The 18929-nt window shown below is 38.7% G+C and overlaps 1 protein-coding gene across 2 annotated transcripts in view; it reads right to left on the reverse strand.

Annotated features, from left to right (window-relative positions):
- The window catches only part of LOC132381635 (ephrin type-B receptor 1), a 653754-nt gene that overhangs the window by 98760 nt on the left and 536065 nt on the right, over nt 1–18929 (reverse strand). For both annotated transcript variants that reach the window (XM_059951218.1, XM_059951207.1), the window contains exons 7-8: nt 16832–16994; nt 6699–6807 (exon numbers count right to left, since the gene is read on the reverse strand). In XM_059951218.1, coding sequence (XP_059807201.1) covers nt 6699–6807; nt 16832–16994 — 272 coding nt within the window. The remainder of the gene's footprint in view (nt 1–6698; nt 6808–16831; nt 16995–18929) is intronic.

Here is an 18929-nt window from a genome sequence, read left to right on the forward strand (position 1 = left end):
ACATTAAGGACAGAAGAATATTTAAATATACTTTTAATTATATGATACAGGGGGAGGAAGGTAAAAATTTGAGAAATATTAATCGAGAGTAGTGATATTATTTTTTCATGTTACGGGGAGCTGGGGGAACTTCAGATCGATCGCTATGGGATTCACGTGTGTAATCATGGCGTTTGCCATGACCCGCACAACGGAGGGGGGTAATGTTGTGTTTTTTTTTCATTCACAACATTAGCAGGGGGGTACTTTCTCTTTATAATCTATTTTTCTTTTATCTTCCTTTGCCTGGATGATCGGAGGGGAGACACATAGCAACATGGAGAATTTTAAAATAATTCCCCAAGGTACTATGAGAGTGGAAATATTATGTATTATTATAGAATGGAGTAACCTCATTAAAAATAATGACTAATTTACTGATTTTTTTAAGTTTTAATGTTAATGGGCTTAATGGACCGGTGAAAAGAAAAAGAATTTTAACATACATTAAGAAAATGAAAATAGATATAGCTTTTATACAAGAAACACATTTAACAGAGATAGAACATCAGAAATTAAAGAGAGATTGGGTCAGAAATGTTATAGCAGCTTCATTTAATTCAAAAGCGAGGGGAGTTGCAATTTTGGTCAACAAAACTTTACCAATTAAAATACAAAATGTATTAATTGATTCTGCGGGAAAATGTGTAATTATACATTGCCAAATCTTTTCAGAACTATGGACTCTTATGAATATTTATGCACCAAATGAAAACGATGTAAAATTTATACAAGAGGCTTTTTTGAATTTGGCTGATGCACATGATAAAATATTAATAGGTGGAGACTTTAACTTTTGTCTAGACCCAGTTTTAGATAGGTCAACAAAGGTTGTTACAAAACCAAAAGTAGCAAAATTAACTTTATCATTGATGAAAGATTTAAATTTGATTGATATATGGAGAAGAATTAACCAAAGAGATTATTCATTTTATTCAAATAGACAAACAACTATTTCAAGGATAGGTTTTTTCTTACTATCAGCAAATATTCAAGACAGATTGAAAAATATGGAATATAAAGCAAAAATATTGTCAGATCATTCCCCCTTGATAATGACATTGATAATGACGGATAAGGAGGAATCGATTTACAGATGGAGATTTAATTCAATATTATTAAAACGTCAAGACTTTTGTGATTTTATGAAAAAACAGATTCAGTTTTTTTTAAGATACAAATTCACATTCAGTTGATGATAAATTTATATTATGGGAAGCGATGAAGGCATATTTGAGAGGCCAGATAATAAGTTATACTTCTAAAATTAAGAAGGAATATATAGTAGAAATAGATCAATTGGAAAAAGAGATTACAAAATTAGAAAAAGAATCTCAAAGATATATGACAGAAGAAAAACAAAGACAACTTGTTAATAAGAAGCTACAATATTATACACTTCAGCCATACCGAACAGAAAAAGCAATTATGAGAACTAAACAGAGATATTATGAACTAGGTGAAAGATCACATAAGATTCTTGCTTGGCAGTTAAAAACAGACCAGGCTTCCAAAACGATAAATGCAATTAGAAGAAGTGTAAATAAAATTACTTATAAACCTTTAGAAATCAATAAAACTTTAATTTTTTTTTATTCTGAACTGTATCAATCAGAATCACAAAATGATATTGTTGAGATAGAAAGGTTTTTATCGCAAATAACTATCCCAAAATTGAATTCAGAACAGAAGGGATTAGATGTGCCTTTTACATTAAAAGAGGTCGAAGAAGCTCTAGGATCACTTCAGAGTAATAAATCTCCAGGAGAAGATGGTTTTCCACCTGAATTTTACAAAAAGTTTAAAGATTTATTAATTCCTCCTTTTATGGAGCTAATACACCAAGCGGAAAGAACGCATAAACTTCCAGAATCTTTTTCGACAGTTATTTTAATAGTATTGCCAAAAAAAGACAGAGATCTTTTAAAGCCAACATCATATAGACCTATTTCTTTGTTGAACACGAACTATAAAATAATAGCAAAGATTTTATCTAATAGATTATCTAAATACTTACCAAAATTAATACACATGGACCAAACAGGATTTATTAAAAATAGACAATCGGCAGATAATGTAACTCGGTTACTTAGCATAATTCATTTGGCACAAAAGAGGGAAGAAATGAATGTGGCAGTTGCTTTGAATGCAGAAAAAGCATTTGATAGATTGAAATGGGATTTTTTATTTAAGGTATTGGAAAAATATGGATTAGGAGTATCTTTTATAAAATAGATTAAAACCTTAAATACTAACCTCAAAGCTAAAGTGGTGACAAATGGCCAAATTTCAACATCATTTCAATTAACAAGGTCAACTAGACAAGGTTGTCCATTATCACCTGCTTTATTTGTGTTGGCGATAGAACCATTAGCTGAATTAATTAGAACTGACTCAGATATTATGGGTTTCAGAGTTAATCAGGAGGAATATAAGATTAACTTATTTGCTGATGATGTTCTGATTTATCTAACCCATTGCAATCGTTGCGTAAATTATCTTCTAGATTGGAAGAATATGGGAAAATATCAAGGTACAAAATAAATTGGGATAAAAGTGAAATTCTACCCCTTACTAAAGGAGATTATAGTCAATGTCGATTAATAACTCAATTTAGATGCCCGATAAATGGTATAAAGTATTTAGGTATAAGAGTTGATAATAATATAAAGAATTTATATAAATTAAATTATTTGCCATTATTGAAAAAAATTCAAGAGGATCTTGATAAATGGATGATGTTACCAATAACATTAATAGGTAGAGTCAATGCTGTAAAAATGAATATATTCCCTAGATTACAATGTTTATTCCAAACATTACCAATAAAATTACCGCAGAAGTTTTTTCAAGAGTTAAATGTGTGAGGAAATTCCTTTGGAAAGGTAAGATGTCAAGAATATCGTTGGAAAAATTGACATGGAAATTTGACCTAGGAGGGTTACAATTACCAAATTTTAAGAATTATTACAAAGCAAATCAACTTAGATTTATTGCATCTTTTTTTGATGAAGATAAACCGGCATGGATTAGAATAGAATTAGATGAAATAGGAGAAAATATACCAGAAGATTTTATATATAAATGGGAATCTAAATGGATACGGGAAAAGAAAGAATCTCCTATACTAAAACATTTGATTGATTTATGGATTAAGATAAATGTTGATGATGAGATAAAGAAATCTTTATTAGCAAAGAGACCTTTAATTCAAAATAAACATCCCTTTTACAATGGATAATCAACTTTTATATAACTGGTTTCACAAAGGGATTAGATATATAGGAGACTGTTTTGAAGGAGGTATATTAATGTCATTTGACCAATTAAAGAATAAATATAAAATATCAATTAACACTCTTTTCTGTTATTTCCAATTAAGGGCTTATTTAAGAGATAAACTGGGTCAAACAATGTTATTGCCAAAACCTAATGAAATAGAAACTTTAATTCATAAAGGAAAAATTTAAAAAATTATTTCTGGTATGTATAAGTTGATTCAAAAACAGGCAATTAAACAAGGAATTCATAAGTCGAGACAAAAATGGGAAACTGATTTGAATATTAAAATTGATGAAACAAGTTGGTCAAGATTATGTCTTGACAGTATGACAAATACAATAAAAATTCAACTAAGATTAGTACAATATAACTTTTTACATCAAATATATATTACACCACAAAAGAAATAGATTAAACTCAAATTTATCTGATCAATGTTTTAGATGTAATAAAGAAATTGGTACTTATTTACACTCTACTTGGTCTTGTTTTAAAATTCAACCTATTTGGACAAATTTAAGAGTTTTACTGGAACAAATTATTGGAATACAACTTCCACATAATCCAATATTATTTTTACTAAGCGATATTGAAGGGATAAAATCGAAATCCAAATTGAATAAATATCAGAAAGAATTCACAAAAATTGCATTGGCAGTAGCCAAAAAGGCTATTGCAGTTACTTGGAAATCGGATTCATACTTAAGTATAGATCATTGGAAGAATGAAATTTTTAGCTGCATTCCACTTGAAAAAATTACTTATAATTTAAGAGACAAATATGAAATATTTCTGAAAATTTGGTGCCCTTATTTACAAAAAATAGGATTAAATATATAGGTGCTCCGAAGATAAAATTATTGGTTATCTGGGGAAAGAAATAAGTATACATATTAAAGCTATTATGAACTCCATGGAGCATGTGGGGATCTTCTGATATCCAGGCATTCTTTCTTTCTTTTTTCTTCTTCTTTTTTCTCTATAGGGATATGTTAGGGGGGAGGGGTTAAGGGGAGGGGGGGAAGGGTCAAAATTTTTTTTTTCTGTAACCTATTTGAAAATTCAATTAATTTTTTTTAATTAAAAAAAAGAGGCCACAGTCTTAGAATTAGAGGGTATCCATTTAAAACAAAGATAAGGAGAATTTTTTTTTTAACAGAGGGTTGTGGATTTATGGAATTCGTTGTTACATACAGCTGTGGAGGCCCGATCATTGAGGGTGTTTAAGGAGGAGATTGATAGGTATCTAATTAGTCAGAGTATCAAGGGATATGGGGAAAAAGCCGGAAATTGGAACTAGATGGGAGAATAGTTTAGCTCATGGTGGACTCGATGGGCCAAATGGCCTACTTCTGCTCCTTTGTCTTGTGATTTTGTGATATGCTGGACAACTGGAAGTTATTCTTATTAATTAGCTAACACATTTTTTGGATGTTGTACAGTACTATGATAGATATTCCAGAGGATTCACTAATGCTGAAGGGAAACTGGGCATTCATTGAGTTTCAGTGGAATGTGGAAATCAGAGATCAAGGGAGATTCAGTTGGGTACAGCAACTGGAGCCCTGGTAAGTTTTCAAGGAGCATGAGAACTTGGGCTCATGAGTTTCAGGAAAGTGTGTCCCAGATGGCAAACCAATAGAAGTTCCAAACAATCAGATGGTGAATTCGCAGCATTTTACTGTAAAGGTGACAACAGTGACTGATTTGTTAATGGGTAAGACCCAATGTTAGCAAAAAGTTGGCTCCAGTTACTACCTTGTTCCATAAACTCTTATCTGAGACAAATTTTTATTACAAAAACTCAAACTGACCCTGGCATCTGCAGAGAGAGGGTGAACTACTGAATTTCCCTTTGGGATTTTGTTTTGAATAGGCTCATTCTGATGAAGGGTTATTGACCTGTAATGTTCCCTCTCTTCAGACATAGCTGACCTTCTGAACATTTAGTTCAAAACACCATGGTGAAATATTTTTAATTTGGTCTTGTTCAAATGTTCCAGTTATGCCACATTGCTTTTGATTAAAATAGCTTTTTTCCTATATGTCCTTTCAAATAATGCTAACTTTTCATGAAATCTTAGTGGATTGTTTGCCAGGAAGAAAGAACACTTGCATTGTCACATCAGCTTTCATGACCACAATTCACCAGTGTACTTCCAGTGTTATTTACTAACTGAGACCCACAAAGGGCCCCGGATCTGCGGCATTTGGACCCGGTTCGGCAGTCACTCTTTACGGAAGGACTGAGTTCATGCTCTCCTCGTATGCAGACGAAAGGATGTTTCCAATATTCTGAGATTTATGTGATTCGTGGACTGTACTTTATGTGATTTGTGTATTGATTTCATTCAGTTTTTCGGTGTTTTCTTTCTTGTGGCCAATGGATGGGTGGGTGATCTGTTAATTTTTTTTTTGTCTAAGAGCAGGAGTTGGGGGTTTGGTGCTACTGTCACTGTTCTTTTCTGTGTCTAAGGGGGTCAGGGATTGTTATTGTCGCTGTTCTTTTCTACGAGTGAGGGGGATCAGAGACTGTTATTGTTGCTGTTTTTTTTTTGCTGTAGGGGAGAAGATTTTTGTTTCATTTCCTTTTTGTGCCGGGTCATGGGGGGAGTTGATGTCTTTTCTTTCATCAACACCCATGGTTTTTCTGTATTTAATGGCTCTCTGGAGAAGATGAATATCAGAGCTGTATTGTACATGCATACTTTAACAATAAAGTGAACCTTTGAACATTTGTTATAATGCTTAGACAACCTGTTTTCTTTTACCAATACTCATTGGTTGATAAAAATTGGCCGAAGACCAACTCCTCTATCAAACATTATTTGGAAATTGTCTCATCCACCCAAGCTGGAGGAGCTTCCCCCTCTAAGGTGGCACTTAGGGCAATGGAGAATTCCCTTAGAATTGGAAAAGTCATCTGCATTATGAGTTCCAACCTCAAGAGAAGGGCTTGATCTTGTAATCTAAGAGACACAAATACAACCAATAAAGTCTGTGTTGATGTTGCCAAAGGAAAACTAGCCAATTTATGCAGCCTGTCTTCACAATTTAACTCTCCAAGTATAAGACTCATTCACAAGGATAGAATCTCCTTCAATGATCTGTGGTGGACATAGACTCCAGACAACTCCAGCAATACTTTCAGCCTAATATATTCCAAAACCCTTGGGATAAGGGCTCCTTTGATATCTGATGTGCTGCCAGAAGAAGTAGAGGAGTTAATTAGTTAAGAGGCATAGGTATAGCCTTCTATAGAAACATGAATGTAAAGTTGCCAAACATGGCCTTGTCCTGCACCTCATTTTCAGGGCACCCAACAAAAATAACACGGCTCTTTGTCTAAGCGATTAAGAATTCCCGTTGATAACAACCTGCTGCAGATGATGGAGACGGCCACCAGCGAGACAATGAAGACCACGCCTGCCGCTGCCGAGCCTGCAATCAGAGGCAATTGCTCCCTCAGGTCAGATTTGTAGTCATCTGGAAGAAAGAGAAAAAGAACACAGTGAGAAAGTTCACTGCCAATCGATGCAGCAACAAGTGAGGCTATTAAAAGAAGAGTTTCTGATGCAAATACACCAGCACCACTTTGTGCTGATTTGTTAATATGAAAAGTGTCTCAAATGACAGCATCAAACTGAAACTCTCAGCAACTTCATAAGCATATCTCCTTTTTATTGCTGCCTTTGCTTCCAGACTTCAAAGTTTCAAAGTGTATTTACTGTCAAAGTACACATATACAACCCAGAGATTCAACTTCTTGTGGATATACTCAATAAATCGATAATAGAACAATAACCATAATGGAATCAATGAAAGATCACACCAACTGCAGCATTCAACCAGTGTGCAAAGGTCAACAAACTGCAAATACAAAAATTAAAGGATTAATAATGAAAATAAATAAGCAATAAATATCCAGAACATGAAATGAAAAGTCCTTCAGAATGACTGTAGGTTGTGGGAACAGTTCAGTGATGGGGTGTGAAGTTGAGCGAAGTTATCTCCTTTGGTTCAAGAGCCTGATGATTGAGGGGTACTAACTGTTCTTTAACCTGGTGATCTGAGATCCCTGTACTTTCTTAACTTTGACTTAAACTTTGGACTTTGACGTAAAGTGCCTTATAATTGAGATAGCTAAACTCATCCCACACTGCATCTCTGAATGTATAGCACATCAAACCTTGAAGTGGATGGGCTATAGAAGCAGAAGACTATGAACATGCAACATGCGTGTATGTGTCACATCATAACAAATCAGGAAATGTTGGAAATATTCTGTAGGCTTGGTAGCATCAGTGGACAGAGTTAGGTCTGATGTTTCTGATTGATTAGGAGTGGGGAATGTCAGATAAGCTGCAGAGAAGAGGGAGAGGGGAACAGAGAAAGCAGAGAGTCTGATAGAGTGAAGACCCAAGTGTGCAATAGTAGTAGGGATACCGGCAGAGGAAGTGGGGAAGGTTGTTACTCCCAACTGGTCTGAACAGAGAAGGTGGAAAAAGAGAACAAATATGGAGAGAGAAGGACAATGCTGAAACTGTCTACAGTCACTGGAAACACTCAGCAGGTCAGGCAGCAGCTACAGAGTTAACATGAGTCAGAGATTATCTTTGTGCTGAAATAGCCACTTCTAACACAAGCAACAAAGGATAGTTATCACATCCTATTAGAACATTTCATTGTGCTTTCAGTTTTATTTTAATTATGATTGTCTTTTGAAAACTGCAAGTCTCATCGGGAGTGAGTCACTATTAGTGAGAGACATTTGCAGGGCAGGAGACATTTGAAAACTGCAAATCTCATCAGGAACAAGTTTTATTTGAGTTAATAAAGTGAAGGAAGGTATGCATGAAGAGACCATTGGGGAGCTGCCATTGTTGGAGTGGTCAGACTTTGTCTCAACTGACTTGAACAAGCACTGCCGCAAATCTTAAAAAAGTTTTCAGTAAGTTTTTATTCCTGTTAGTGCATAGCTAGTGTGCTGAGAATGGGTTCAGAGTTAATGGTATGTTCCTTATGTGAGATGTGGGAACTTTGGAAAACCTCCAGTCTCCCTGATAACTACATCTATATGAAGTGCATCAAGCTACAGTTTTGCAGGAGACGTGTAAAGGAACTGGAGCTGCAGCTCAGTGACCTTTGCCTCATACAGGAGAATGTTGCAGGAGGCAGGTACCTGGGTGACTCAGGAGAGGGAAAGGAATAGGCAGTTAGTGCAGAGTACTCCACTCAATAGTAAGTATTCTGCATTGGATACAACTGAGTGGGGATGACCTAAGACAGAAAAGATGCAATGAGCAGGCTGATGGCATTGAGTCTGGATCAGTGGCTTGGAAAGGAAGGGGAGAGAAGAGGAGAGCTATAGTGATAGGGGATTTATTGATCAGGGGAACAGAAAGGAATTTCGATTGCTGAGAACCTAATTTCCGGATAGCTCATTGCCTCCTGGGTGCCAGGGTCAGGGACATCTGATTGAGTCCACAGCGTTCTTAAATGGAGGGTGAGCAGCCAGAGGTCATGGTCCACTTTGGTACCAATTACATGGGTATAATGGGTGATGAGGTCCTACAAAATGAATACAGGGAGATTGGAGTTAAATTATAGGACAGGACCCTCCAGGGTTGTAATGTCATGATTGCTACCTGTACCACATGCAAGTGAGACCAGAAATAGTAAGATTATACAGTTTAACATGTGGCTAAGAAGTTGGTGCAGGAGGGAAGGCTTCAGATTTTTGGATCATTGGGCTTTCTTCCAGGGAAGGTTGGACCTGTACAAAAGAGATATTTGCAACCAAACTGGAGGAGGACTAATATCCTATGGGAAGGTTTGCTAGTGCTGTACGGTGGGGAGGGGAGTGGATTAAACCAGAGTAGCGGGGGTGGGGGGGATGAATGAGAGCATCAGAACAGATAGTGGAGCGTTAGTAGAGAAAGATGTTGTTAAGCCTACATACAAGTTCAGGAATCGAAAGGTTGAGCATGGTGGGAATTATGTTCTGAGCTGTCTATACTGTGGCTTAAAAAAGTATTAAACATCCACAAATATTTTCACATTTTACTGTATCAATTTAAAATATATTGAGGTAGGATTTTTGTGCTGACGTTGTGCATCATGTCAAAAGAAAATAAAAATTCCAAAACCTGTTGACAATTTACTAAATATTAAAGGCCAAAATTATGAGGCTGAAAAAGTACTCATCCTCTTTATGATTACTACGCTAACTTCCCTCAGGAGCAATATATTACCTTACCAACTCACCCAATTTGTTGATGTAGAAAATTGGAGGAACACCTGCTTTCAGTGAATATATAAGAATAAATATACCCTTTCACTGTAAGGTGCAACAGAATGGTAGATTTTCAACAGACCAAACCAAAATGAAGACAAAAGAGCATTCAAGGCAGGTCACAAAAATGATAATAGAGAAGCACAAATCTGGGGAAGGGTACAAGACCATCTCAAAGGCACTGAACATACCTCGGAGGTCAGTGCAGTCCGTTGTGAAAAAGTGGAAAAAATATGAAACCATGGCCACACTGCCAAGGTCAGGCTGCTGCTCTAAACTTAGTTGCTGAAGAAAAATGGCACTTGTAAGAGAGGCTAAACATAATGCCAAATAAAACTAAATCACTTCTGTCTGCACATGATCCATATCCTTCTGTTCCCTGCATATTTATGTGCCTATCTATCCTAGGAGAAGATGAGGAGCTAGCTTTCTCTACACATTACCCAGCTTGTTCTTACTTCACAAAGATTAATTTGTTTTTTTTTGCCCAGCATTCTGTAATCTATCCATTCCTGACACAACCAGCTTGGACCCTTCAATGATTTTACTCTCAAGATCAGTTGTTGATTTCCTGTCCTGTTTATTTGTTAATCTACTGCAGGCATTCCTTCCATGAATATGTTTACTCCAATCTGCTGCATGAAACACTTGCCAGTTTTTCACTTCTCCTGACAACCAATAATCCTGAATTTTTCAGTCAATAATAAGAATTGGTGTATACAAAATGATAAATCCCCTGTCGCAATGCACTGCAGATAGAATGAGAAAACTGTCCTGCATCACACTAATCTGTTCTGCTGCACGGAAGGAAAATCCATTTCAGCTAACATATAGCCCTGATATCCATGTTGTGATCAGAGAGAACCTCGGGGCTCAGAAAGGTTGTGAGATGGTGGGAGGGGGAGGAGGTGGAAAGCAACAGTCGGGGTAGGACACAGTCTGCCGCTGTGTTGCCCTTTGTCAATAAACCCTGAATTGTAACAAGCTCTTCCACTGAGAGAGCACAGGGAGACTGGAGCACAGCAGTCAAGGCTGGTGACCACTTGTCCAGCACCCCGCCCAACATCCCACATCAGGAGTCAGCAGCAGACTGGCAGGACTGCAGGAGACTGGCAAGCTGCCAGGCACTCCTCTCCAGGTAGACACAATATGAACCTGCAAGGTCAAAATATACCTACCGATTCTAAGCTCAAGCCTTTGAGAGACAGAGCATTTAGGAAAAGAAGAGGGGTGTGCATTACTTTTATTCAGACAATAGTTCCAGCCCATCGTGGCTACATTTGCCCTCTGCAAGTGCAATCCATTCTGTCCATTTCCCTGGCCCTTTATGAATCCCACAGTGATTCCTCCCTCAATTACATCCAAAAATCCAAAGTTCAAAGTAAATGTATTATCAAAGTACATATATGTCACCATATACAACCCTGAGATTCATTTCTTGTCAATAAATCCATAATAGAATAATAACCATAATAGAATCAGTGAAAGACTGCACCAACTTGGGCTTTCAATTATTGACAAAAAATAACAAACTGTACAAATACAAAATGAAAGAAATAATAATAATAATAATAATAATAAATAAGTAAGCAATACATATGGAGAATATGAGATGAAGAGTCCTTGAAAGTGAGTCCATTGGTTGTGGGAACATTTCTGTGATGGAGCAAGCAAATGTGAGTGAAGATGGTTGACAGGTAGTAACTATTCCTGAACCTGGTGGTGTGAGTCCTAAGGCTCCTGTACCTTCTTCCTCGTGGCTACAGCGAAGAGCAAGCATGGCCTGTGAGATGGGGGTCCCTGATGATGGATGCCGCTTTCCAGTGACAGCAGTCCATATAGATGTGCTCAATAGTGTGGAGGGCTTTACCCGTGATGGACTGGGCCATATCTGATAACTTTCCTTTCAGGGGTATTGATACTTCCATACCAGGCTGCGATGCAGCCAGGCAATATAGTTTCCATTACACATCAATAGAAGTCTGTCAGGTTTTAAATGTCATGCCGAATCTTCAGAAACTCCAAAGGAAATAGAGGTGCTTTGCTTTCTTCATAATTGCACTTACTGTACATCCTAGCCCAAGGACAAGTTCTCAGAATTGCTAACACTGAGGGACTTAAAGTTGCTTACCCTCTCCATTTCTGATCCTCTGATGAGGTCTGGCACATGGACCTCTGGTTTCCTCCTCCTGAAGTCAACAATCAACTCCTTCCTCTTGCCTTGAGTAAGAGGTTGTTGTGGGAACACTCAGCCAGATTTTCAATCTCTCTCTATAGGCTGATTCACCACCACCTTCCATTCAGCCTACAACAGTGGTGTCATCAGCAAACATAAAAATGGCATTGGAGCTGTGCTTAAACAAACAGTCGTAAATGTAAAGCGAATAGAGCAAGGGACTAAGCACACAGCCTTGTGTGTGCTGCTGGAGATCATGGAGGAGATGTTGTTGCCCATCCAAAATGACTGGGGTTTGCAAGTGAGGAGATTGAGGATCCGATTGCACAAGGAAATGTTGAGGCCAAGGTCTGGAAGTTTATTGATTAGTTTTGAGGGGATGATGGTATTGAATGCCAAACTGTAGTCAATAAAGAGAGATGTCTACATCTTTGCTGCCCAGATATTCCTGGGTTGAATGAAAAGCTAATAAGATGGCATCTGCTGTAAACTTGTTGCTCTGGTAGGCAAATTGGAGCAGACCCAAATTACTATCAGGGAGGAGTTGATATGTTTCATCACCAACCTCTCAAAACACTTCATCACTGTGGACGTAAGTGCTACTGAATGATAGTCATTGAGGCAGGTTACCACATTCTTCTATAAGGCACCAGTATATATGAAGACTAGTTGAAGCAGCAGGTACCTCAGAGTGCCGGTGAGAAGTTAAAGATCTCAGCGAACACTCCAGCCAGTTGATCAGCACAGGTCTTTAGTACTTGGCCAGGTATCCCGTATGGGCCGGATGCTTTTTATGGGTTCACCCTCCTAAAGGCTGTTCACACTTCTGCCTCAGAGACTAAAATCACAGATCATTGGGGTCTGTAGGAATTCATTATAGTTCCTCCATGTTTTGATGGTCAAAGCAAACATAGAAGGCATTGAAATCAGTTGGAAATGAAGCTCTGTTGTCGCCTATGTTGCTTTGATTTTACAAGAGGTGAGAGCATTCAAGCCCTGCCACAACTATCAAGCAACCTTCGATGATTCAAGCCTAGCCCTTAATTGCTATGTCGCCTGTGAGATGGCTTTCTGGAGATCATATTTGGACCTCTTGTGACTTTCTTGGTCATCAGACTTGAATGCCTCTGACCTGGCCCTCAGCAGGTTGCAGATCTCATGGTTCATCTAGGGCTTCTGGTTGGCGAAGACTGTGAATGATTTTGTGGGGACGCACTTGTCTACAACTGTTTTAATAAAGTCCGTGACAACCATGATGTATTCATTCAGATCCACGGATGAGTACTGGAACACAGCCCGGTCCACCGATTCAAAAAAAATCCCGTAACTGCTCCTTGGCCTCCCACGACCATCTCTTTGTTGTCCTAGTCCAGCTGCACTTAGCCAGAGGCACTGAATGAAGTAGCTCTTCGGGTAGAGAACTGTAAGCTGCCTGAGACAGCACCTGTGTAATTCACATTTGGAGACCAATCTCTAAGTCATTGTATGTTTTACACAGGCTTCTTCATTGCTGTCCTGAATGATTTACATATCTATAATTTATGCTCTGTGTGTTGTCTGAACCTACATGTCTATGATGCTGCTGCATGCAAGTTTGGATGATATGTTTATCTCACCGTACTTGTGCACAATACAGTGAAATTTACTTGATATATCTTGGGCTTAAACATTCAGCAGACAGAAATCCTCTAACAACCTCCCCACAACAAAGCACTGACCCCCAGCAACAAGAGTTACAACAAGGTTGTGGACAACATGGGCTGCTTTCCATGTCTCTGCTTCCCAGGAAAGGCGAGTGAAATTCATCACTACCTCTGCTGTCTCACCACAAGCTGTGGTTGTCCGAAGAAAAGGATATTCAAAGACCAAAGTTATCAGGCAAAGTCACCAGGGTCATGGTCTACTGGGCAGTGGCTTCTGCTTTCTTTTATCCTTCCAAGACATAGACTATAGAACGCAGACACTCAACGCACAGAAGATATACTGTCTTCATTTTGATTGAGTTTTGAGTTTTAATTGAGTTGTTTTTTTTTTGAAGAAGTAACCAAGAAAGATGATGAAGGCAGGGCAGTAGATATTATTATTTTATTTATTTAGAAATATAGTGTGAAACAGGCCCTTCTGGTCCTTTGAGTCATACCGCCAAACAACACTTGATTTAACCAAAGCCTAATTACGTGACAATGTACAATGACCATTCAATCTACTAACCAGTTCACCTTTGGACTGTGGGAGGAAACCAGAGGACCTGGAGAAACTCACACATTCAATGGGAAGGACATATCCTTACAGTTGAAGTTAGAAGTGAACTCTGAATGAGACTCTGAACTGTAATAGCATCTCGCTAACTGTATATATGTAGTCTACATGGACTTAAGTAAGGCGATGGATAAAGTTCTGCAGAATCGACTGCTATGGAAATTTAGATTGCATGGAATCCAGAGAGAGGTACCTAATTGGATCCAGATAAGTGTGAGGTGTCGCATTTTGGGAAGGCAACTCAGGGTAGGACTTTGTCAGAGTGAAGTAGAACAGAGGGATCTACGGGTACAAGCACAAGACTCCAAGAAAATGATGTCGTAGGTAGACAGACTGGCGAAGAACACTTCATCAGGCAGGATAATGCTATGTTGCAGTTGTACAAGACATTGGTGAGATCACAGTTGGATTACTGTGTTTTAGTCACCCTGTTTTGGGAAAGAGAGCTTTTTGCTGGAAAAGAATGCAGAAGAGACCTACAAGGATGATGCTGGGACCTGAAGGACTGAGTTATAGAGATAGGTTGAGTATGTTATGTCTGACTATATTCACCGAAGCACAGGAGAGTAAGAGGTGGTCTTACAGTGCAGTATAAAATTATGAGGGGTATAGGCGGGCATAGACACAGTTTTTTCCAGGGTTGGAGTATCAACAAGTAGAGGACATAGACTTATATGGAAGCATTGGAATGAGCTGCTAGAGGATGCAAGTACATTACCAAAATTTAAAAGGTATATGGATAGGATAGGGGATTGAGTCAAATGCAGGAAAATGCTAGAAGGGAAATCTTGATGGGCTGAAGGGCCTGTTTCTGTGCTGCTTTCTATGACTCTACAAAATCTTTCAGATTCAGGATAAGCAAATTGACATTTATGTCCTGGTCAACATCCCAAACATTGGTCAACCTGATCCTGTGGGTAAATCACATTGTCCACCTGCTCAAGAGCAGAATCACTAAACAAGCACTGTACTCCAAGCCCTCTCACTTCTTGGAGGACAGAGAAAATTCTTCAAGGATGTTCTCAAAGCTTTCCTGCAAAAAATGCTATGTCCTCACTGACTTGTGTGGATCCTCTAGTGCGTGAAGCAAAAGACTTCTGGGAAGGCAAGAAGTAAGCACCTTGAGACACTAAAATAGCACACAACATCCCATTCCACCCCCTTTTCTGATCCTGCATCAACTGTGGAGGAATCATCAGGCCAGCTCAGAAGTAAATAATTGAAAGGGAATGATATCATTTTCAAACTCAAAGGTCTGCGTCAGTTGCAAAAATCTTGAAAAACAAGTTGGATCAGGATAAAGGGGAACATTTGGGAGCACAAGTACACCTAAAAAAAAAATGACAGGTATAACAGGTGTAAGCTGAAGACTGGGGCTTATTTTCAAAGGAATATGTTAAAAAGTAGAAGTCATGTTGGACTTTGCATGGAAGTATTTATCCTGGAAGATGACATTCAATACAGTCCAATGATATTCTAGTATCAAACAGGCTTCATTGCTGTCAACATGACATACAGGTGGCCCCTGTTTTTCCAACATTTGCTTTATGACAACTCGCTGTTACGAAAGACCTACATTAGTACCTGTTTTCGCTAACCAAAGATGATTTTTGCTTTTACAAAAAAAAGATGACCGCTTTAGACATGTGTTACCCCAAGAAAGACTACAATGACCATGAAGCCTTGTGTGGGCAGTTGTGTGCGCATGTGTGTACGTGTGTTCACATGTACATACGTATGCGTGTATGTGCGTAGGCGTGTACGTGACAATTTTATTTCCAAATCGATTTTGGCTTGCTGTCTTCCCGATTTTGGTAAGTGAAACTACACCGTACATACAATATTTCCACTTTATATAGTCTGTATATTTATCATATCATTCTTGCTTTTACTATATGTTCGTGTTATTTTAGGTTTTATGTGCTATTTGGTATGATTTGGTAGGTTATTTTTTTGGGTCTGGGAACACTCAAAAGATATTTCCCATATAAATGAATGGTAATTGTTTCTTCGCTTTACGATATTTTGACTTACAAACGGTTTCATAGGAACGCTCTACCTTCGGACGGCAGGGGAAACCTGTATTCATTGCTGAAATGTGGGTTGATTTCACAAGCTATAAATTGAAAGTTTTTGATCTATTTTCTGCCGTCACATTGTCCACATATATTGATGACATCAGCATTAGGGACTACCAGGTCTAATTTCTTGATGAGGGGGACTTCACCAGGAACTGTATGTGGACAAATAGTACAACATATTCCTAGAATCATGTGCTACATATTACTGATGCATACAGAACAAGCACAAGTGGAATTTCCCTCATGCTTTTCTCTTGATTTTTGTTCAGATGAGTGCTCTTCTGAACAGCTGTAGGTAGCATCTGTAGGGCCAGAGGTTGCAGCAAACTCAATGGAACCAGATCTCACCAGCGAGCTCAACACAAGAGATCGATCACCTTTGCTGTTGGGCAACATTTTAGCACAGGTGCTGGTGCTGGGGTGGCAGTGCCAGTCCTGTCTCCTGCAGGAAGGTTCTTGCACTGCCAAAACTCATAATGGAGTCAAGCCAGGACTCTCAAATACAAAAGGGAAGAGCAAGCCACAGGGTGGAAAACTTCAGATGATCAATGCATTTCCTTTTTATTCCTTTTTCCGGCCTCCCCTGCCTGCCTGCAAGAAGATGACCATTAACTAGGGGTTTAATTTCTCCACTCAATTAAGAGCTTTGCAAATATCGTAATCTGCTCCTCTCGGCAGCACCCTGCTTGCCAGCCTTACCATCTGTCAGTGTCTGGAAGCACATTTTGCCGCTGTACTTTCCAAATCCAGCCACTGTCCTGGCCCGCACCTGCACCACATACACCACGCCAGGCCGGAGGCCGTCAACGCGAGCCGTGTTCGTCAGGCTTTTCACCACTGAAGAGTTGTACTCGTTCTGATCCTGAAAAACAAAGCACACTCACCCAGTTTTCATTGCAGAACAATGCAGGAAGGCTGCTTGCTGCTTAGCTCAACCTGATAGTGCAGAGCTTCTGCAATCCATCTCCTTTGCACTACCCCTGCATGTTTTCAAATTTCTCCCTTGATTTATTCAATATTGATTATTGAATACTATCAAGCAATTTGCTTCCATGGCACTTTTAAGCAGGATGTTCCAGATTCCAGGAACATGATGCATTAATGGTGCCCAGAAATCTACATTCAGTCCGAAGCACTAAAGATTCCACCATGTCCGGGTTACCTTCAGGTTACAAATGCCTGATTTACAGACACTACTGTGTACAATCAAGCTCCCACAATGTTATTAAATTCAAAAGTTCAGTGTATGTACATACCGTACTTTTGTTCTGCTGAATGCAGAACAAATTTCCTCTCTCTGTCCACTTCCAGTAATTATTCCTTCTTATTGGGCTTATATGTGTTTAAGGACATGGAAGGTATGGTTACCATATCTAGTGTGTAATTCCCAATTTATGCACAAAATTTATACACAAATTGCATTTGCCTTCTTTACCACCGACTCAACCTGCAAGTTAACCTTTAGGGAATCCTGTACAAGGACTCTCAAGTCCCTTTACACCTCAGATTTTAGAATTGAATCCCTGTTTAGAAATTAGTCTATGCCTTTATTCCTTCAACCAAACTGTAAGACCATACACTTCTCAGTACTATGTTCTATCTGCCACATCTTTTACTATTCTCCATTCTAAGTCCTTCTGCAGATACCTTGCTTCCTCAAAAGTACCTGCCCCTCTACCTACCTATCTTTGTATTGTCTGCAAACTTGGCTGCAAAGCCATCAATTCTGTCATCCAAATCATTGACATATAGTATGAAAAGAAGTGGTCCAAATACCGACCACTAGCCACTGGCGTCCAATCAGGAAAGGCCTCCTTTACTCCCACTCTTTGTTTCCTGCCAGTCACGAATCTTCTATCCATGCTACTATCTTTTCTTTAATACCATGTGCACTTATCTTGTTAAGCAGCTTCATGTGCGGCACCCTACCAAAGGTCTTTTGTAACTCTAGGTAAACAGCATCCACTGACTCTCCTGCCTGTTTAAAACAGTACCAATAGAATAGTCAGGCAAGATTTTCTCTTAAGGAATCCATGTTAACTTTGGCTTATTTTATCATGTGCCTCCAAGTACCCATCTCAACCTTAATAATGGACTCCAACATCTTTGCAACCACTGAAGTCAGGCTAACTGGACTATAACTTCCTTTATTCTGCCTCCCTCCCTTCTTAAAGAATGGAGTTATTTGCTTACTTGTATTCTTCTGCTTTTTTAATTGCCTTCCGTTGGCTTTTTTAAAGCTTCCCAGTCCCCTACCTTCCTACTAAACTTTACTATGTTATGTGCTCTATTGCTTTTATGTTTGATTTCCCTTGTCAAACATGGTTGCCTCATCCTCCCTTTAGAAAACTACTTCAGCTTTGGAATGTATCTATCCTGCACCTCTGAATTCTCCCCAGAACTCCCACTATTGCTGTTCTGCTATCATCTGTAATAGTGTCCCCTTCCATTCAACTTTGGCCAGCTCCTCTCTCATGCCTCTGTAATTTCTTTTATTGTACAGTAACAATACAACTGACTTTATCTTCTCCCTCTCAAACCAGGTTGCATTCTGTCATGTTATGATCACTGCCTCCTAAGGATTCTTTTACCTTAAGCTCTCTAATCAAATCTTGTTCATTACACAACACCCAATCCAGAATTACCTTTCCCTTTGTGGGCTTAACCACAAACTGCTCTACGAAGCCATCTCATAGGCATTCTAAAAATCCCCTCTTGGGATCCAGCACCAACCCAATTTTCCCAATCTACCTGCATATTGAAATACCACATGATTCTCATCAGAATCAGGTTTATT

Source organism: Hypanus sabinus, chromosome 2, assembly GCF_030144855.1.
Source record: "Hypanus sabinus isolate sHypSab1 chromosome 2, sHypSab1.hap1, whole genome shotgun sequence".
Lineage (NCBI taxonomy): Eukaryota > Metazoa > Chordata > Chondrichthyes > Myliobatiformes > Dasyatidae > Hypanus > Hypanus sabinus.